Source organism: Thamnophis elegans, chromosome Z (genome assembly GCF_009769535.1).
Source record: "Thamnophis elegans isolate rThaEle1 chromosome Z, rThaEle1.pri, whole genome shotgun sequence".
NCBI lineage: Eukaryota > Metazoa > Chordata > Lepidosauria > Squamata > Colubridae > Thamnophis > Thamnophis elegans.
The window spans coordinates 143,949,452-143,970,246 of record NC_045558.1 but is presented as its reverse complement, the minus strand read 5'-3'; the positions used below and the strand labels follow the sequence as shown (position 1 = coordinate 143,970,246).

The following is a 20,795-nucleotide window of genomic DNA, read 5'->3' as shown; positions in this document are numbered from 1 at the left end:
ACCTTTGGCCAAGGTAGACTGCGACTGTCCGGGGAGGCTCTGCTTCTCACTGACTCTCATAGCTTCCCCAAGCTGACGCGGGCTGGGGATGATGGGTTCTGGAGCTCCACCCCGCCGGGAAGCAGGAAAAGACCCTTAAACCTTTGGCCAAGGTAGACTGCGACTGTCCGGGGAGGCTCTGCTTCTCACTGACTCTCTCATCGTTTCCCCAAGTTGACGCGGGCTGGGGATGATGGGTTCTGGAGCTCCACCCAGCCGGGAAGCAGGGAAAGACCCTTAAACCTTTGGCCAAGGTAGACTGCGACTGTCCAGGGAGGCTCTGCTTCTCACTGACTCTCATCGTTTCCCCAAGCTGATGCGGGCTGGGGATGATGGGAGTTGGAGTTCCATCTCTCCGAGACGCCTAAACCTTTGGCCAAGGTAGACTGCGACTGTCCGGGGCGGCTCTGCTTCTCACTGACTCTCATAGCTTCCCCAAGCTGATGCGGCCTGGGGATGATGGGTTCTGGAGCTCCAGAAGCAGGAAACCACAAGACCCCCAAACTTTGGCCTAAGTTAGACTGCTCCTATCCGGGGAGGCTCTGCTTCTCACTGACTCTCATCGTTTCCCCAAGCTGATGCGGGCTGGGGATGATGGGTTCTGGAGCTGGAAACCACAAGACCCCCAAACTTTGGCCTAAGTTAGACTGCTCCTATCCGGGGAGGCTCTCGGGCCGTCCCCCTCCGGCGGGCGTTCCCTGCCCCGCAGTTCCCGGGCTGAGCCTCTTCGCGGCACCGGGCGCTGCTGCTTCTGCTGGCGGCCGGCCGAGCTCGGCTTCCCTTGGGCGGCCCCGCTTCCTCCTCCGCCCCCGCCTCCGCCGCCTCCTCCTCCGGCCACCTCCGGCTGGCTGCGGAGCGCCTGGCCTCGGTCGCTCGGGGCCGGCCATGGGCAAGCGCCGCCGGGCACGGGAGCCGCCCGGCCGGTTGGCGCTGCTGGCGCTGCTGGCGCTGGCCTCGTTCTCCGCGCTGCTCCTGGCCTCGCTCAGCCTCCTGCTGGCCGCCTGGCCCCGCCACGCCCGCCCGCAGAGCCCCGCCGATGCCCCGCCGCAGGTGAGGGGGGGGCGGCTTGGGAGGGGACCCCTTGACCCCCCTGGCTTGGTGGGGAGGGGGGCAAGAAAGCGAGACCCCCCCTCTTATGCCCTTCACCTGCCCCGCAGTTGGGGAGGGGTCTCTTGGTGTCCCAGGGCAGGATGTGAGACCCCTCCCCTGCTCATCTGCTGGGGGCTTGGGGGCCAAAGAGGGGGGGTCCTTGCCCCCTTTACCTGTTGGGTGGGTGGCCCAGGCAGCGAGACCCCCCCTCTTATCCCCTTCACCTGCCCCGCTGTTGGGGAGGGGTCTCTTGGTGTCCCAGGGCAGGATGTGAGACCCCTCCCCTGCTCATCTGGGAGGAGGGGGCTTGGAGGCCAAAGAGGGGTGGTCCTTGCAGTGAGACCTCCCCTCTTATGCCCTTCACCTGCCCCGCTGTTGGGGAGGGGTCTCTTGCTGTCCCAGGGCAGGATGTGAGACCCCTCCCCTGCTCATCTGGGAGGAGGGGGCTTGGAGGCCAAAGGGGGGGTGGTCCTTGCAGCGAGACCCCCCCTCTTATCCCTTTCACCTGCCCCGCTGTTGGGGAGGGGTCTCTTGGTGTCCCAGGGCAGGATGTGAGACCCCTCCCCTGCTCATCTGGGAGGAGGGGGCTTGGAGGCCAAAGAGGGGTGGTCCTTGCAGTGAGACCTCCCCTCTTATCCCTTTCACCTGCCCCGCTGTTGGGGAGGGGTCTCTTGGTGTCCCAGGGCAGGATGTGAGACCCCTCCCCTGCTCATCTGGGAGGAGGGGGCTTGGAGGCCAAAGAGGGGTGGTCCTTGCAGTGAGACCCCCCCTCTTATCCCTTTCACCTGCCCCGCTGTTGGGGAGGGGTCTCTTGGTGTCCCAGGGCAGGATGTGAGACCCCTCCCCTGCTCATCTGGGAGGAGGGGGCTTGGAGGCCAAAGAGGGGTGGTCCTTGCAGTGAGACCCCCCCTCTTATCCCTTTCACCTGCCCCGCTGTTGGGGAGGGGTCTCTTGTTGTCCCAGGGCAGGATGTGAGACCCCTCCCCTGCTCATCTGGGAGGAGGGGGCTTGGAGGCCAAAGAGGGGTGGTCCTTGCAGTGAGACCCCCCCTCTTATCCCTTTCACCTGCCCCGCTGTTGGGGAGGGGTCTCTTGTTGTCCCAGGGCAGGATGTGAGACCCCTCCCCTGTTCATCTGGGAGGAGGGGGCTTGGAGGCCAAAGGGGGGGTGGTCCTTGCAGCGAGACCCCCCCTCTTATCCCTTTCACCTGCCCCGCTGTTGGGGAGGGGTCTCTTGCTGTCCCAGGGCAGGATGTGAGACCCCCCCCCTGCTCATCTGGGAGGAGGGGGCTTGGAGGCCAAAGAGGGGGGCTCCTTGCCCCCTTTACCCATTGGGTGGGTGGCCCAGGCAGCGAGACCCCCCCTCTTAACCCCTTCACCTGCCCCAAGGGGTCTCGGCAGCTGGGGAGGGGTCTCTTCTTGTCCCAGGGCAAGAGATGGGATCCCCCCTCTGCTCATCTACTGGGAGGAGGGAGGCCTAGCAGAGGGGGGGGGATCCTTGCCCCCTTTCCCTGATGGGTGGGCGGGACAGCCCCCCCCACCTCGCTCACCTCTTCTAGGACGGTGAGGGGTCTCAGAAACTGGGGAGGGGTCTCTTCTTTCCCTCTTCGCCTGGTGAGTGCGGGGTGGCACAGTTGGCACCCCCAGCCCTCTCATCTGCTGGGGGGCAAAGAGGAGGGGGGTCTCTTTGCCCCCTTCCCCTGGAGTGTGGGACAGGCCACGAGACCCCCACTCTCATCTCATTCACCTGTTCGGTGTGTGTGTGTGTGTGTGTGTGTGTGTGTGTGTGTGTGTGTGTGAAGGCGAAAGGGGCTTGGCCCTGGGGAGGGTATCTCTTCTTGCCCCCCCCCCCAGTGGTTGGGGCTGGGGGGAAGGAGACAGGAACCCCCCCACACTCTCATTCCCCTCTCCTGCACTGGGGGAGGGTCTCCAGGCGAAGGGACCTTGCTTACTTAACTCTGAGTGGATAGGTGAGTGGGGGGCAGGACACGGGACCCCCCCACACTCCTCATCGCTCCCCACTGCAGATAAGGGGTGGGTGTTAAGGACGGTGTCTTTCTACACACACACCCTATTCCTCTAAGTGGTTAGGAGGTAGGGGGAAGTGGCACTCCCACAGGTGCACAGAGAGCGAGGAGGGGGTGTCAACAGCTTGGCATCCAGGGAGATCGCCCCTCCTTGGCGGGTAGCAAAATAGGGTCTGCCCCTTAGCCCCCCCCCCTCTGGGCCACAGGGACAGCCCCCACCTGCCCCGTGGCGTGGGAACCCCGGCGAAGCTGGTGGGCGAAGTTCCTTAAAGAACTTTCAAAACTATCAAAATAAAAATTTCCCCCTTCCTTCTGGGCCGCCCCCCTCCGTGGGAAAAGGGCTTGGCCCACCGCTGCGGTGAGCGTGGGGGGGTGGTGGTGGAGGTTGGAAGACGCTCCCTTGCCCTAACTCGACCTCAAGGCCCCCCCCTCGGCCATGCCTGGTTTCCCTCCCCTTCCTTCCTTTCCCCGTGTGGGGCACAACCACTGGATGAGATGCCCGCTCGACTTTTCAGGGTGGGGAGGGGGGGGGTGAGAACGCCTGTTGCCAGGAGAGTTGGGGGGGGGTTGCGTGCTTTAAAAGGGGAGGGTGGGGCCAGCCACAAGTCAAGAGCCCTTTTGGGAGGGGGGGTTGCAATGCCTCCCTGGTGCCCCCGCGAGACCTCCGAGTGGGAGGTTTTGGGCGTGTGGGTCGGAGGTGAGGGGCACGGCTCCCCCTTTGGGCTTCCCACACACCCCCCCCCCTTGGACCCCACACCCAACAGCTGGCCTGGCCTGGCCTGGCCTTGGGAGGCTGGCCAGCTGCCTAGGCTGGCTGGGGTCCTGCAGCCGAGGGGTGGGGGGGAAGCCCAGCAGCTGTTTGGTGGGGCTTTAGAGGGCCTGGAGGAGTCTCCGCCACAGCGGCATTCGATTCCAGAACCGGCTGGTTGAAGTTTTCCCCGAAGTCTGGGATGGCATGAGAAAAAGAAACGAGTTTTGGGCAATTGGGCAGTTCGGGGGCCCAATTTGGTCTAGTGGTTTAAGGCACCAGGCGAGAAACTGGGGGACGGTGAGTTCTAGTCCTGCCTTACTTAGGCACGAAAGCCGGATGGGTGACTTTGGGCCAATGCCCAGGCGGTTGTGAGTTCTAGTCCAATTAGGTATGAAAAGCAAGTGGGTGACTTTGAGCCAACCAACCACCAGGAGACGGTGAGTTCGAGTGCCGCCTTAGCTATGAAAGCCAGCTGGGTGACTTTGGGAGGCCAGTTGCCCACTCTCTCTCTCTCTCTGTCTCTTCCTCTTCTCTCTTTCTCTCTCTCTTCCTCTTCTCTCTTTCTCTCTCTCTCTCTTCCCCATCTCTCTCTCTCTCTCTCTTCCTCATCTCTCTCTCTCTTCCTCCTCTCTCTCTTTCTCTCTCTTCCTCATCTCTCCCTCTTTCTCTTCCTCATCTCTCTCTGTATCTCTCTCTTCCTCATCTCTCTCTCTTTCTCTCTCTTCCTCATCTCTCTGTTCCTCATCTCTCTCTCTTTCTTTTCCTCATCTCCCTCTCTCTCTCTTCATCTCTCTCTCTTCCTCATCTCTCTCGGTATCTCTCTCTTCCTCATCTTTCTTTCATCTCTCTCTCTTCCTCATCTCTCTTTCTTTCTCTCTCTTCCTCATCTCTCTCTCTTTCTCTCTCTTCCTCATCTCTCTCTTCCTCATCTCTCTGTATCTCTCTCTTCCTCATCTTTCCCTCTCTTTCTCTCTCTCTTCCTCATCTCTCTTTCTTTCTCTCTTCCTCATCTCTCTTTCTCTCTCTCTTCCTCATCTCTCTCTCTTTCTCTCTCTCTTCCTCCTCTCTTTCTCTCTCTCTCTTTCTTTCTCTCTTCCTCATCTCTCTCTCATCTCTCTCCTCTTTCTGTGCATGTCTCTCTCTCTCTTCCTCACCTCTCTCTTTCTCTGTCTTCCTCATCTGTCTCTCTCTTATATCTCTCTTTCTCTTCCTCATCTCTCTCTTTCTCTCTCTCTTCCTTCTCTCTCTCTTTCTTCCTCATCTCTCTCTCATCTCTCTCTCATCTCTCTCTCTCTGTCTTTTTCTCTGTTTCTCTCTCTCATCTCTTGCTCTTTCTCTGTCTGTCTCTCTCCTCTCTCTGTCTCTCCCCCCTCTCTCTGTGTGTGTGTCTCTCTCTCATCTCTTTTATCTTTCTCTCTGTCTGTTTCTCTCTCTCCCCCTCTCCCTCATCTCTCTCTCTCTCATCTCTTGCTCTCTCTCTCTCCCCCCCCCCTCTCAGCACACCTCCCTCCACAGGCTTGTAGTAGTGGGTTAATAGGAGGAGGGAGACCTATTTCATATGTGTCCCCTCCCTCCTTGGCTGGTTTGCAAAAACAAAAGGCAGGATACAAAGCATTCAATCAATTAAAAACAAAACGAATAAATAAACAGACTGAAAGAGAGAACCACGGAGCATGTGCAGAGGGCTTGGGGGAGTTGCACCCTCCATTCTCCCCACCCCCACCCCCTGATCAAAATGCGTAGCCCAAAGTTCTTGTTTGCGAGAACTTTTCCTCTTCAAACTCTTTCTGCTCACATAACCTCTGTTATTTTTCTCTTGCTTACAACCGGTTTGCGGGGGGGGGGGGAGAAAATATATATATATATAAATAAATATTTTGGATCCCAGAAAAACATATTTTTTTTTGTTTGTTTTGGATTTGGACTCGTCGTGCCGGAGCAGAGAAAGAGGTTATTAAACAAATCCCGGATCCGGTTTCAGGCCCCGGCCCAACCCATGCGCCACCCCCCCCTCCCCAAACAGGTGTCCCCAGATGTGGCAGCCCTCCAGAGGGCCCCCACATCTGGAGACCACGACCCTCCCCAACCCCACTTGCATAGGAAGAGGCCAGCGGATAAAAATAAATAAAATAAACTCGTGATTTTTTGTTGGGGGGGGGTTGGAGAGGCCTGTTCCGCTGCTGGGACTAAACTGAGATGAGTTTGGCATCCGTCCAAGCTGCACATATCATTATTATTATTTTTAAATTTAAAAAAAAAGCCTCGCCACCAGCCGAGCGCAAAACAAACAGCGACTTGGCCTTTTTTAAAAAAAAAAACAAAACAAAAAAATTCTTTTTTCTTTTTTTCCTTTGCAAGGCCCAAACAGCTGGGGAACTGGGACATCTGTTTTGCTATGTTGCCATAGCAACCCCCAGCTCCGGCCTAGAGCCTTCAACCCCCTCTTGTAAATTTGAAATGGATTTTTCCCATGGATAGGAGAGGACGGAATAGGATGGAGAATAGAATGGAGAATAGAATAGAATAGAATAGAATAGAGAATAGAGAATAGGATGGAATAGAATAGAGAATAGAATAGAATAGAATAGAGAATAGGATGAAATAAAATAGAGAATAGAATAGAATAGAGAATAGGATGGAATAGGATGGAATAGGATGGAATAGAATAGAAGAGAATAGAGAATAGGATGGAATAGAATAGAGAATAGAATAGAATAGAATAGAATAGAGAATAGAGAATAGAATAGAGAATGGAATGGAATGGAATAGAATGGAGAATAGAGAATAGGATGGAATAGAATAGAGAATAGAATAGAGAATAGAGAATAGGATGGAATAGGATGGAATAGGTTGGAATAGGATGGAATAGAATAGAATAGAATAGAGAATAGAATAGAGAATGGAATGGAATGGAATAGAATGGAGAATAGAGAATAGGATGGAATAGAATAGAGAATAGAATAGAGAATAGAGAATAGGATGGAATAGGATGGAATAGGTTGGAATAGGATGGAATAGAATAGAATAGAATAGAGAATAGAGAATAGAATAGAGAATGGAATGGAATAGAATGGAGAATAGAGAATAGGATGGAATAGAATAGAGAATAGAATAGAGAATAGAGAATAGGATGGAATAGGATGGAATAGGTTGGAATAGGATGGAATAGGATGGAATAGAATAGAAGAGAATAGAGAATAGGATGGAATAGAATAGAGAATAGAATAGAATAGAGAATAGAGAATAGAATAGAGAATGGAATGGAATGGAATAGAATGGAGAATAGAGAATAGGATGAAATAGAATATAGAATAGAATAGAGAATAGAGAATAGAGAATAGGATGGAATAGGATGGAATAGAAGAGAAGAGAAGAGAGAATAGGATGGAATAGAATAGAGAATAGAATAGAATAAAATAGAATAGAGAATAGAGAATAGGATGGAATAGAATAGAGAATAGAATAGAATAAAGAATAGAGAATAGGATGGAATAGGATGGAAGAGAAGAGAAGAGAGAATAGGATGGAATAGAATAGAGAATAGAGAATAGAATAGAATAGAAAATAGAATTAAATAGCATTAAGACTAGAATAGAAAATAGAATAGAATAGAGATTTTTAGAATTATTATTTTTTTTTAAAAATCCTGGCATTTTTGATTCGTTCCTAGTTCTTTTAGCCAAAATCTTACACGGAAAAGTCGAGTATCACATTCCAATTGGCCTCTCCCTTCTTCGCAAAGAGAGACGGTGGCTGGGGAGGATGGTTTGCGTAGTCCGGTGGTTTGATTTGGGCTTTTCTTTCTGGTCCTCAGAAACTGCTGTCGGAGGAAATGGAGCCGGTAAGCGAACATTTCTTTTGTTGCCTTGCACGAAAATGGGAACCCTCTATAGAGGTGGTCCTCGACTTACGACCGTTTTGTTTAGCGACCATTTTAAGTGACAACGGCCCTGGAAAAAAAGGGACTTCGGGCAGTTTTCCACACTTACGACCGTTGTGGCATCTCCCCCACGAACACAGGATCAAAATTCAGGCGCTTGGTGGTCGGCTCGTAGTTATGACGGTTGCAGTGTCTCATATTTATGACGGTTAAAATAGCCCCGGAGTCACGCGATCCCCATTTGCAACCTTCTGACCAACAAAGTCAACCGGGAAGCCAGATTCGTTTAATGGCCACAAGACTCACTTAATAACCACAGTGGTGGTAGTCGTAAAAGGGAGCAAAATTGACTGAGCAAATATTTTACTTAACGGCAGATATTTTGGGCTCAATTGAGGGCAAAATTTACGACGATTTGACCTTCCCCAATGGGGAATCCGGATTCGCTTAACAACTGTGGGACTCACTTAACAACTGCAGTGACTCACTTCACGACGGCAGCAAGAACAGTTGCGAAACGGGACAGAACTCCCTTAACCAATGTCTCGTTTAGCGTCAGGTCGCAAAAAGGGGGGACAACTCGCTCCACCGCTTTCTCGCTTGGCAACGGAAAAGTCGCTCTCAATTTTGGTCGTAAATCGAGGACTGCCAGTATACCGCAGAGAGGGAAAACTGCTTTTGATGGTAAATGCTTCTCTCTTTGTCGCTCCTGAGTCTATACAACCACACAGCTTTAAGGCTGTGGGTTGCCTTTAAACCAGAAATGGTGTAGGGGGGGTGGACTAGATGACCTACAAGGCCCCTTCCAACTTTGTTAATGTAAAGTAATCTAATCATCGCCCAACCACCCCAAAACCAGGGGGAAAAAATTATATAGCCCACCCTCGGGGAAATAAGCTTGCCTGTTCCTGAACAAGCCAGGATGAAACCAGCATGGGGAGATAAAATATTCTGCCGATCTAGACTACCATTCTCTTTCCACCAATCAATAAGAACAAATTAATAAATGAATAATTTGGAGGTTCTCCTAGAGTGAGTTGTGAGATGAGTTCGATCCTGGGTAGAGGCAAATATTTCTCTCTCTGGGCACCATGAGAATATATCTGCTGAAGAAAACTCCGCCCTGGCGACAGGGACAGGCGTCCGGCCACTAAAACACCATTCAGTTGCCCAGACTCCACCCCACAAGGGATTACAGGGTCATTAAAAGAAGATGATGAATAAGGAGATTTTCCTCCTTGCCCCTCCCCTGCTCGCCCTCACAAGCGATTGGTATCCGGTGGGTAGACTGCCTCTGAACAGGGAGGCTCCATTAGTAAAATCTGGAAAATCTCGTTCAGAAGGACTCTTAGAGTAGACTAAATTTTCCTTTTTTAAAAAGATTTTGGTAAATGATTTGAAGAGATCGAAGCCAGAAACGCGCAGCCGTATTTCCGTTGTGGTTGTGGGTCCCCGTTGTGGGAAATTAAGGACAAATTGAAGGAGAATTAAGCGGACCGGTGGAAGGATTGGCTGATTCCTTCTTGGCTTCTACCGGCTGACGAAGCCGGTTATCTTTTTCCTGGAGCCCACGGCTTGGCTCGCTGCTTCGAGGCGTTCGCGGGGTGTGTCACGCCTTTGGGGACGATGGGCTTTGTAGTGGCTGCAAAGCTGCCGATTGGAATAAGCTAAAAAGCGAACCATTTTTGGCAAAACTTTGTATCACCTGCAGTACCTCTCTTCCCCTCTAGGTGGTGCTCTCCTCCAGCTGGAGCCACCAAGGCAAGTTCCTGCACCATTTTGCCCAGGAGGGGGCGCTGCGGCATCGAAGGCAAGGTGAGTGGTGCCTTCTAAGAGGGGGACGTAATAATACGGATGGTCCTCAACTTACGCCCGTTATTCATTTAGCGCCGGCTTAAAGTTACAGCGGCACAGAAAAAAAGGGAGTTACGGCCAGTCCTCGCACTTATGACCGTTGCAGTCGCGTGATTGCCCATTGTGACCTTCCCAGCAGGGCTTCCGGCGAGCAGAGTCAATGGATTCGCTTAGCGACCGTACGATTCACTTAAGAGCTGCGGTGATTTGCTTAACAACTGGGGCAAAAGTTGCAAAAGCGAGCACGATTCGCTTAACAACTTGCCTCGAGATGAAACCTGTCCCTATTGTGGTCATAATTCGAGGACTTATGGACTTATGGAGGGGAGAGCAGTTGCTTTCTCTTGGTCTTCTACGGGGAGTCCTCGACATACGACCACAATTGAGCCCATTATTTCCGTTGCTAAGCGAGACATGGGTTCAGGGAGTTTTGTCCCGTTTTATGGCCTTTCCCGCCCCTGTTGTTAAGCGGATCTTGCCGGTCCGAAGGTCGCAAAAGGGGATCGCGTAACCTTGGGACGCTGCGACCGTCGTAAATACGAGTCAAGTGGCCGAGTGTTTGAATTTGGCTCACGTGACACCGGGGGTGCGTCGACGGTCGTAAGTGTGAAAAATGTCCTAAGTCACTTTTCCCCCCCCCAGTGCCGTTGTAACTTTAAATGGTCACTAAATGCAGCGTTGTAAGTCGAGGACTGGCTGTACTGGGATGGGCGGGAAGATTGTCGGCTGCTGGGACCTTATTCTCTGGGGTTACCCCCCCCCCCTCTTTTTCAGCTGAGAAAGGGAAGAGATTACGGCCGTGCCGGGCGGGAAACATCTGCGCTGCCCACTATGAAGGTGAGGGAGGGTCTCTTCAGCCCCCCCGCCCCCCCCCCAAGAGGAGAGATGGGGAGGGGGATGGAGGGGGGGGCTCCCAGGCCTGGATTTTATTTGGAGCCTCTCTCTCCAGACAGCACAAAGTCCCGTCCTTCCGTCAAACTGATTCTTTTTCTTTCTTTCTTTCTTTCTTTCTTTCTTTCTTTCTTTCTTTCTTTCTTTCTTTCTTTCTTTCTTTCTTCTCTCTCTCTTTCTCCATCCTTCCTCCCTCCATCCCCTGATTTCTTTCCCTCCTCATCATCTCCCCTTCCTTCCTTCCGTCCTTCCTTCTTCTCCTTCTTCCTCCCTTCCTATCTCTTTCCTTATTCCCTCCCTTCCTTCCTTCACCTCCTTCCCTTCCTCCTTTCTTCCCTCCCTCCATCTTATTTCCTCCCTACCTCCCTTCTTTCTTTCTTCTTTCTTTCTTTCTCTTTCATCCTTCTTTCGTTCTTTCTTTCTTTCTCTCTTTTCCTCATCTTTCCTCCCTCCATCCCCTTATTTCTTTCCCTCCTCATCTCTCCTTCCTTCCTCTCCCTCTTCCTCCCTATCTCATTTCTTATTCCCACCCTCCCTTTCTTCCTTCCCATCCCTCCCTTCCTCCTTTTTTCCCTCCCTCCCTCTTATTTCCTCCCTCCCTCCCTTCTTTCTTTCTCTCTCTCCATCCCCATCCATCTCTTTCTTTCCCTCCTTCTCATCTCCCATATTCTTCCCTTCCTCCCTCCCTCCTTTTCCCCCTCTCTCCCTCCTTCCTTTCCTACCTTCTTCCTTCCTCACCTTTTCTTCCTCCCTCCCTCCCTTCCTGTCTCTTTCCTTATTCCCTCCTTCCCTCCCTCCCCCTCCCTCCCTTCCGTTCGCTCTCCCTCCCTGCTTTCCATCCTCCCTCTTATTTCCTCCCGCCTTCCTTCCTTCCTCTCTCTCTTTCTCTCTCCATCCTTCCTCCATCCCTTTCTTTCTTTCCCTCCTCATCTCCCCTATTCTTCCCTTTGTTTCTTCCTCCCTGCCTTCCTTTCTGTCTCTCTCTCTCCCTCCTCTCCTTCCTTCTTCCTTCCTTCCTCTTCTTTTCTTCCTCCCTCCCTTCCTTTCTTCCTTCCTTTCTCTCTCTCTTTCTCTCTCTCTTTTTCCCGCTCTCTCTTTCAGTGCAAGCCACCGTAGGACGAGCTGGGATGCAGGCAGGTAACACTTCTAGGGTTCGGGAGGGCTGGGGTGGGTGGGTGTTGGGAAGGCCGGTGGGAAACGTGGGCTGAGCCCGGGCCCCCGCCCCAGCCGCTTCTCCCCCACCTCCTTGCGCCAACCTGCGCCCTCAAAGTGGGCGAGATTGTCCATCGGAAGGGCATCTTGGCCAGTTTTCCCCATCATCTCTGCCTTGTGGGGTGGGAGGGGAGAGCCGAGGCCTCCCCACTGCCGAGGGGCTGGGGCCCACATGTTCATTCCCCCCCTCCCTCCCTCGCCCGTCTCTCTCGCCCTCCAGATGCCAACGGGACCATCCGCGGGTGGGCGGAAGCCAAGCTGAATGCCACCAACCCCCTGCGCTACGACAGCAGCCGCGGAGAGTTCACCGTCATCAAAAGGGGGCTGTATTACCTGTATTGCCAGGTGAGCTCAAAAGCGTGGGCATGGCTCGGTGGTGGGAGGGTCCTCCCCCCCCCCACACACAAACACTTTTGAAAGCATTTTTTCCCTGCCGGTTCGGGCGAATAGACAGGGGGGGAAATGCTTTCAAAAGCCAAAAATATATAATAGGCAGTATGCTCCCTCCCATTTATGGGGCATTGCCTTGACAAAACATCTAATCATTCCCCTGGCTCAGCTAATAAGGGAGGAGAGCTTGTGGCTTAGAGGTTAATATAACTGCCTAATATGTTAAAGCAGCCCAGGTTTGAATCCCAGGAAGGGTATGGCTAGCTGCTGAGAGCTAAATAGCATGAAATAGCTCTATACTAGTCTCCCTTCATTTATTTATCAGCAAAAAAATGTAATACAGGTAGGTAGGTAGGTAGGTAGGTAGGTAGGTAGGTAGGTAGGTAGGTAGATAGATAGATAGATAGATAGATAGATAGATAGATAGATAGATAGATAGATAGATAGATAGATAGATAGATATAGAGATGATAGAAATAGAGAGATAGAGAGAGATAGAGATGATAGAAATATATATAGAGAGAGAGATAGAGAGAGAGATTTTCAGTTTCAGTTTCAGTTTTCACTTTATTTGTATGCCGCCCTTTTCCCTGGGGGGACTCAGGGCGGCTCACAGTTCAAAGGGGGTGGGGGAAGGACAAACAATTTACAACATAAAGACACAACATCATTTAAGAACTCAACAGTCATACAATTCGAGTAGGGGTTAGAGTCTTTAACCCCAGGCCTGCCGGGATAGCCAGATTTTAAGGGCGGTGCAGAAGGTCTGGAGGGTGGTGAGGGTCCGGATCTCCACGGGGAGTTCGTTCCAGAGGGTCGGAGCAGCCTCCGAGAAGGCTCTCCTCCGGGTAGTTGCCAGTCTACACTGGCTGGTTGATGGAATTCGGAGGAGGCCTAATCTATGCGATCGTATCGGTCTAGTGGAGGTAATTGGCAGTATGATAGAAATAGAGAGATAGAGAGAGATAGAGATGATAGAAATATATATATAGAGAGAGATGATAGAAATAGAGAGAGATGATAGAAATAGAGATAGAGAGAGAGATAGAGAGATGATAGAAATAGAGAGATAGAGAGAGATAGAGATGATAGAAATAGAGAGATAGAGAGAGATAGAAAGAGATAGAGATGATAGAAATAGAGAGATAGAGATGATAGAAATAGAGATAGAGAGAGATAGAGATGATAGAAATAGAGAGAGATAGAGATAGAAATAGATAGAGATAGAAATAGAGAGATAGAGAGAGATAGAGGTGATAGAAATAGAGAGATAGAAATGATAGAAATAGAGAGATAGAGATGATAGAAATAGAGAGATAGAGATAGAAATAGAGAGATAGAGATAGAGAGAGATAGAGATGATAGAAATAGAGTGATAGAGATGGAGATGATAGAGATAGATAGATTGATAGATTTGAGAAGTAAAGGGAACAAGAAATGATATTTAACTATTTTTGGGTCTGTGGAAATACCACCCCAAGAAAATAAAAAATTAAGAGCTGGAAGACAACAATAGAAAAAGAAAGAAAGAGAGGGGGGGAGGAGAGGGAGGGAAGGAAGAGGTGAGGAGAGGAAGATGGAAGGGAGGAGAGAAGGAGAGAGGGCAGGAAGGGGAAGAGGAAGAGGAGGAGGGGAGAGGTGAGGGAAGAAGGAAGGGGAAGGAGAGGAGGAAGAAATTAGAGAAGGGAGGGAAGGAGAAAAGAAAGGATCTAGAACAATAGAAAAAGAAAGGAAGAGAGGCGGAGGAGAGGCGAGGAAGAGAGGAGGGAAGATAGAGGTGAGGAGAAGAAGATGGAAGGAGAGAGGGCAGGAAGGGAAGAGGAAGAGAGGAGGAGGAGAGAGGGGAGGGAAGAAAGAAGGAGAGGTGGAAGGGAGGAAGTAGAGAAGGGAGGGAGGGAGAAAAGAAAGAGAAAAGAAGGTGGAGTCAAAACAGGCGAGGGATGGTAAAGAAAGCAACCGAAATGGTATATATTATAACCCTGTAAGTGGAACAATAAATGTATAAGAACGACAAATGCAAAAAAGAAGACTTTGCAAAGCTAATTGCCGATTGGGTCTTTGGCCGAATTTCAAGGGAGAGTAAGTTTATCCCGAAAGACTTTGGCAGACTTCGGTCGGACTAGCTAATTCCTCATTTCCAAATTTCTAAAGGGGTGGATTAGCTAATTCTGCGTTGTTTCAACTTTGGCGACTTGAAGAGGTGTGGACTTCGACTCCCAGAATTCCCCAGGCAGCCTTAAAAAAAAAAAACACCACTGGTTCAGTCCTCAACTTACAACGGTCCGTTTAGTGACTGTTCAAAGTCACGACGGCAGTGGGGAAAAAAGTGATTTAGGACCGTGGCTCACACTTAATGACCGTTGCAACATCACCTGTGGTCACGTGATCCAAATTCAGAGGCTTGGCAACTGACTCGTACTTATGACGGTCGCCGCATCAACGATTCCCCCTTTGGCGACCTTCCGACAAGCAGTGAGGATTCGCTTAAAGACTGTGTGACTAACTTAGCGACTGCAGCCAAGGCAAGAAAAGTCGTAAAGGGGGGGGGAAACCTACTTAAGAAATGTCTCACTTAGCTCAATTGTGGACGTAAGTCGAGGACTCCGTGTACGGGGGGGCTGACCATCAGAAATTCAGAGGTAGTCGGTAAGTCCCCTTTTTCAAGTAGGTCATAACTTTGAGCGACGGCTGTGACCCCACATAGGTACAGTTAGTCCTCGATTTACGACCACAATGAACCGAATGTCAGAGTTGGAAGGGATCTTGGAGGTGTTCTAGTCCAACCCCCTGCTCAGGCAGGGGACCCTGTACCATTTCAGACAAATTGTTGTCTGCTCTCTTCTTGAAAACAGCCAGTATTGGAGAGCCCACAAATTTAGGTGGCAAGCTGTTCCACTGGTTAATTGATTTGGGATTAGCGAATCGCAGAATAACTGGAGTTGGAAGGGAGCTTGGAGGTCTTCTAGACCAGCCCACTTCTCAAACAGGAAACCGTGTACGCTTTCAGACAAATGGCTGCCCAATCTCCTCTTAGTAACCTCCTTAACAACTTCTGGTGGTAGGCAGTTCCGCGGGTGAATTGTCCTCGCTGTCAGGAAATTTCTCCTTAGCGCGATGTTGCTTTCACTCCTTGATTGAGAATCGGACCCAACGTTTTGTCTGCATTTCTCCTCCTCTCCGCGTTGCCAGGTCCACTTCAACGAGGGGAAGACGGTCTACATGAAGCTGGACGTGATGTTGAGCGGACAGCTGGCCTTGCGCTGTTTGGAGCAGTTCCCTCCCACCAGCTCGGGACCCCGGGAAGCCGAACTACACGTCTGTCAAGTGTCGGGGTTGCTTCTCCTGCGTCCCGAAGCCTCCATCCGCCTTCGCACCATCCCGCACGTCCGTCTCAAAGCGGACCGCTACCTCACCTATTTCGGCCTCTTCCAAGTCCACTGAGAAGACCGGGCAGCGGGAAGACCGCAGGGCTGGGGTCCCAGGTGGGCTCTGCAGAACCAGAGAGGAGGCACGCAGTTGCTGCCTTCCGTGTGGCGGGTGCATCCGAGCGCGGAGCGGTGTATCGGTTGCTCCTTTTTGCTTCTGGACTGGCAATTCTCCGTTTACTCGCTTCCGGGGCCGTCGTTCTGAGGTCCACCCGGGTGCCAGCAGCAAAAAGTGTGGTAGGGCAGGGGAGGGGTGGGGGGTGGGGTCTAACCAGTTGCTGTGTCCTCACTTTGTGGTGGACTTTGCAGTCCAAACAACCGCAGGAATCCGACAACGGATTCAAACGACGAGGAACTGGCTCAGTGACCTGTGTAGATTCCGGTTTATCTAATCCTGTTTCTTGCCCGGGTCGTGTGTATTCCCGGCGCTTGTTACGCTTCGCACCCTGGCTGGGCACCGTGGCATCCTCTGTTTTGTATTTTGATCCTTTTCTTCGGCTTCCTTAACGGGTTCACGGGATGTTTGGAAGGATCTCTGCCATCTTGGGGTGGTACGACGTTGACGCGACCACACGCAACCGAGCAGAGTTGTGCGGCCCGCTCAGGAGGGACCCATGGTGGACAACAGACTGATGTTTGGGTCCCAGCCAGCAGGGGGGCGGCAGAACCCCCAAGGAAGTGGACGGTGGGCTTTCGCCGAACAGGGAAGGCCGAAAGGTCAAAGGGTCACAGCTCCCCATTGGCTGGAAAGCGGGGAACGGGGCCGAGCTCTGCCCCCCGTGGTCAGTTTCAGTAAGAGAGGGCGTTCAGACGACCCCTTGGAAACGGAAGGCGCGAAAACCCCAGTTGGCGCTGCAAAAAGTCACACGCATCTATACGTTTGACATTGCCATGGTTCCATGCACCTACACAGGCAGTATCGCAAAACCTAGCACGCGCCCCCAAAAGGCAGCGTCGTAGAAGGTTGCGTTGTACCCGCGGATGATTTATACTCTTTGAAATGATTGCAATGGGCAGCCCCCTCCTCTCGCCATCACTGCCCACACAGCTTAACGCAACTCATTTATTTTATAGGAAAGGGGGCAGGGACGGGGGGAGGGCGAAATACCCTGCCCGTCTTTTTTTCCCGACCCTGTTGTTTTAACCGCCGCACTCCCGGCAGCCTTCCCCGCTCACCACGACAACGCACGGTGCCCTCCGGCGCGGAGACAACGTGGGCACCTTTCCGTTTCATCGAAATAAAAGTGGAACGCAACCGATTTTTTTCCGGCTGTCGTCGCTTTGCCCTTGGCTGTGTATCGTTCACCTCCCGTGTTCGTTGTCCCCGAGCGTTGGTCATGCCATCCTCGTCCCCGCTCAACTTCCTGTTTGTCTACTTCAAATCCACTCCACTTCCTTTTTCTGAAACGGGAGGCAGGGGGTTTTCCAAGGGAGATGTGAAGATCGTTGGTTTCCTATAATCGGCTCGGTTCCCCTTGCGTGCCCGAGATTTATGTTTGGTTTCTGCCGAGACAGAGTTGTTGGGTGGTGGTGGGGTTTGTGAGCTCCGGCACCCGCTGACCACTTGCACGCTGGGCTGCGACCGAAGCCTTAAACTGGGGGCTTATTGCCTGGCCTGAAAGGAACTGGCGTAGGGCCGGGATGGCAAACCGGTGGCATGCCGAGCCATATTTGCCAGCATGCCAGCCGTCAGCTCCAGCTGGCCAACTGATTTGCGGCCTTCCGGGGAGTGCCAGGGGAGGCTGTTTTCACCCTCCCCAGGCTTTAGGAAAGCCTCCGTAGCCCTGGGAGGATGAAAGTCGGGCCCAACACTCGGACCGGAAGTTCAAAAACAGATCGTAAACGGAAGTAAGAACTTCCCGGAGCCCTGTTGTGCCCGTTTTTCGGCCTCCCCAGGGCGAAAAGAGCCTCCCCCGGGCTTCCCTAGAAGGCCGAAAATCAGTTGGCGGGCTGGAGCTGATTGCACGCATGCCGGCAGATATGACTCGCGTAGCAAAAGTTCGCCATGACAACCCTACGCCATTTTGGATGGTTCCTTTAAGGCCAGGCAATAAACCCCCAGTTTAAGGCTTCGGTTGCAGCTCAGTGGTCCCTCTGTGCGAGTTGTAAGCAGGTGCGACGTTCACAAACACCCCCCAACAACAACAACAACTCTTGTCTCAGCAGAGAAACAACGAACTTTTCGGGCACGCCAGCGGAAACGAGCCGATGATAGGAAACAAACGATCTTCGATTCTTCCTTGGAATCCGGGCCCAACGGTCCGATCAGAAGTTCGGGAACATCGTAAACGGAAATAAGAACTTCCAGCTCTGTTAATCGGTATCTGCATTTGAACCAGAGGCATGCCCAATGCACACAGCCCTCGACTTATGACCGACGTTGCAACGGGGATTTAAAAACAGGGATTCAAAGTTCCGTGGCCTCCTCCCCATGTCACGTGACCGCTTTGGGGGGGCGCTTGGCAATTTCCCCCCACATTTACGACAAAGGGATCCATGACAATTTTTCTGGCAAATACCGCCCATGGCAGACAGGGGTTCTCTTAACGACCGTGGGGTTTACTTTACGACTGCTGCTTTTCTTAACGACCGCCCCTCTCCCCCCCACACACACACAGATGCAAAAAGAATAAGACAGAGTGACAGGATGACTCGCTTAACGACTGGCATAGCTTCTTCCTGGACTTTGCTCGTCGGAAGGTCGAAAAAGGGGATCTTGGAACCTCTTGCCTCACGATCCGGAGGCTGTGAGTTCAATCCTAGGTAGAGGCAGATATTTCTCTCTCTTGGCATAATGAGAATATATCTGTTGAACAAAACTCCTCATTGGCAACAGGGTAAGGCATCCGGCCAGTAAAACACTCAGCTGCGTTCAGTTGCCCAGATTCCACCCCGTGAGGGATTCTGCGGTCGTTAAAAGAGGAGGAGGAGGAGGAGGATAGTTACTCTGGGCAATTCATAAGACCAAAGTTCTTCTCTTTGTTTTAGCTTTTGCCACAATTTGCGATTGTTCACTCTTATTTTCCGTGTCAAACACAACTATTTTTATTTTCAGTGTGTTATTTAGGAGGGAGACTCTTATGCGGCATCACACAAACTTTCCCACATTCGCTGTCCATCTTTTCAGTTCTTGAAAAAACACAACCTCACAAAAACGAACACACCTTCACACCACACATCATTAGCGTAACCCGCTGAAGTGTTACAACGATTCATTTAGTGACCATTTGAAGTTACGACAAAAAAGTTCCCTACGACCGTTTTTCATTCTTACGGCCATTGCCGCCTCCCCTGATCAAAATTTGGACGCTTGGCAAACTGCTTCGTATTTGTGACGGTTGGTGTTTCCCCGGGGTCACGCGATCCCCTTTTGCGACTTTCTGGCGACCATAGTCAAGGGGTTGTTAAAGATGGATTCACTTAACAACTGTGGGGGGGGGGGAAGGCAGCACAAATGGGCAGAGCTCGCTTTAAGACATGTTTTCACTTAGCAACGGAAATCTGGGGGTCAATTTTGGTCGTAAGCAGAGGACCTACCTGTATATGCCTTGTTTCCGTCACCTGCCACCATTTTGTGCTTTCAACTTCCATATTCAAGCGAAGCTTTCGATCACTCAAGTCGACTCACGTTGTTGTACGTTGTTTTTGCAAACACCTGGACAATAAACAGAATTGCGTTCATGTCTTTTTCGTGAATTTAAGGAAGGATTTACGGGGAAATAACCCTTGAGGCAGGATGGCAGGCAGGGTGGTGCCAATAGGATTAGGATTAGGATTGAAAAAGAAATTGAATCAGAAATAGAATTGAATTAGAAATAAGGGGCGCAGGGGCTAAGACGCTGAGCTTGTCGAACAGAAAGGTTGGCCGTTCGGCGGTTTGAATCCCCGGCACCGCGTAACGGAGTGAGCTCCCGTGACTTGTCCCAGCTTCTGCCAACCTAGCCGTTCGAAAGCATGTTAAAAAATGCGAGTAGAAAAATAGGAACCACCTTTGGCGGGAAGGGAACGGCGTTCCGTGCACCTTCGGCATTTAGTCATGCCGGCCACATGACCATGGAGATGTTTTTGGACAGCGCTGGCTCTTCGGCTTTGGAATGGAGATGAGCAGCGCCCCCTAGAGTCAGGAACGACTAGCACAGATGTGCGAGGGGAACCTTCTCCTTTACCTAGAAATAGAATTGAAATAGAATTGAAATAGAATTAGAAATAGAATTAGAATTGAATTAGAATTAGAATTGAATTAGAAATAGAATTGAATTAGAATTAGAAATAGAATTGAATTAGAATTATAATTGAAATAGAATAGAAAAAGAATTGAAATAGAATTAGAATTGAATTAGAATAGAATTATAAATAGAATAGAATTAGAATTGAATTAGAACTGAATTAGAAATAGAATTGTATTAGAATTGAAATAGAATAGAAAAAGAATTGAAATAGAATTAGAATTGAATTAGAAATAGAATTGAAATATAATTAGAATTGAATTAGAATTATAATTGAAATAGAATAGAAAAAGCATTGAAATAGAATTAGAATTGAATTAGAATAGAATTATAAATAGAATAGAATTAGAATTGAATTAGAACTGAATTAGAAATAGAATTGAACTAGAATAGAATTAGAAATAGAATTGTATTAGAATTGAATTAGAATTGAATTAGAAAGAATTGAATTATAATTATAATTGAAATAGAATAGAATAGAAATAGAATTGAATTAGAATTGAATTAGAATTATAATTGAAATAGAATAGAAATAGAATTGAATTAGAATTAGAATTGAAATAGAATTGAAATAGAATTAGAACTGAATTAGAATTAGAATTGAAATAGAATTAGAATTCTTTATTGGCCAAGTGTGATTGGACACACAAGGAATTTGTCTCGGGTAGATAACGGTGTCAGCGTACATAAAAGCAACAAGCGATACATCATGATTATAATCATCGAATACATTCATCGTAAATCAAAAAATACGACACTGGTGGCAGTTATAGGATACTAAATAAGCCCTCGGCATAAATCATACCGGAATGCTAAATAAAACAATATTAATTGTCAGATACAGGCAACACAGTGAAAGTCATAAGGAGAGAAGGAAGAGGTAATAGGAAGGGTGAGAAAGATAATAGTAACACAGCCCTACTAGGGGTTTTGACATCCCAGGGCAGAAGACGAGTGTTGTGGGAGTTAGTTGTTTAGCAGAGCGATGGCTTGGAGACAACACTCCTTGTGTG

General features: G+C 50.3%; 1 protein-coding gene across 1 annotated transcript; it reads left to right on the top strand.

Moving 5' to 3' along the window:
- The first annotated feature begins 840 nt into the window (after positions 1-840).
- TNFSF12 (TNF superfamily member 12) lies at positions 841-16,815 on the top strand. Its single transcript, XM_032236912.1, has 7 exons — positions 841-1,089; positions 7,719-7,745; positions 9,515-9,599; positions 10,413-10,475; positions 11,631-11,666; positions 11,962-12,086; positions 15,321-16,815. Exons 1-7 carry the CDS (start codon positions 925-927, stop codon positions 15,570-15,572), a joined length of 753 nt encoding a protein of 250 aa, XP_032092803.1. The 5' UTR covers positions 841-924; the 3' UTR covers positions 15,573-16,815.
- The last annotated feature ends 3,980 nt before the right edge of the window (positions 16,816-20,795 follow it).

Bases quoted from the DNA above. Each gene is read 5' to 3' on its own strand.
- TNFSF12 (XM_032236912.1), top strand. From the start codon at position 925: ATGGGCAAGCGCCGCCGGGCACGGGAGCCGCCCGGCCGGTTGGCGCTG. The intron at 1,090-7,718 runs GTGAGGGGGGGG...TCTGGTCCTCAG, and splicing joins CCGCCGATGCCCCGCCGCAG to AAACTGCTGTCGGAGGAAAT. The intron at 7,746-9,514 runs GTAAGCGAACAT...CTTCCCCTCTAG, and splicing joins TGTCGGAGGAAATGGAGCCG to GTGGTGCTCTCCTCCAGCTG.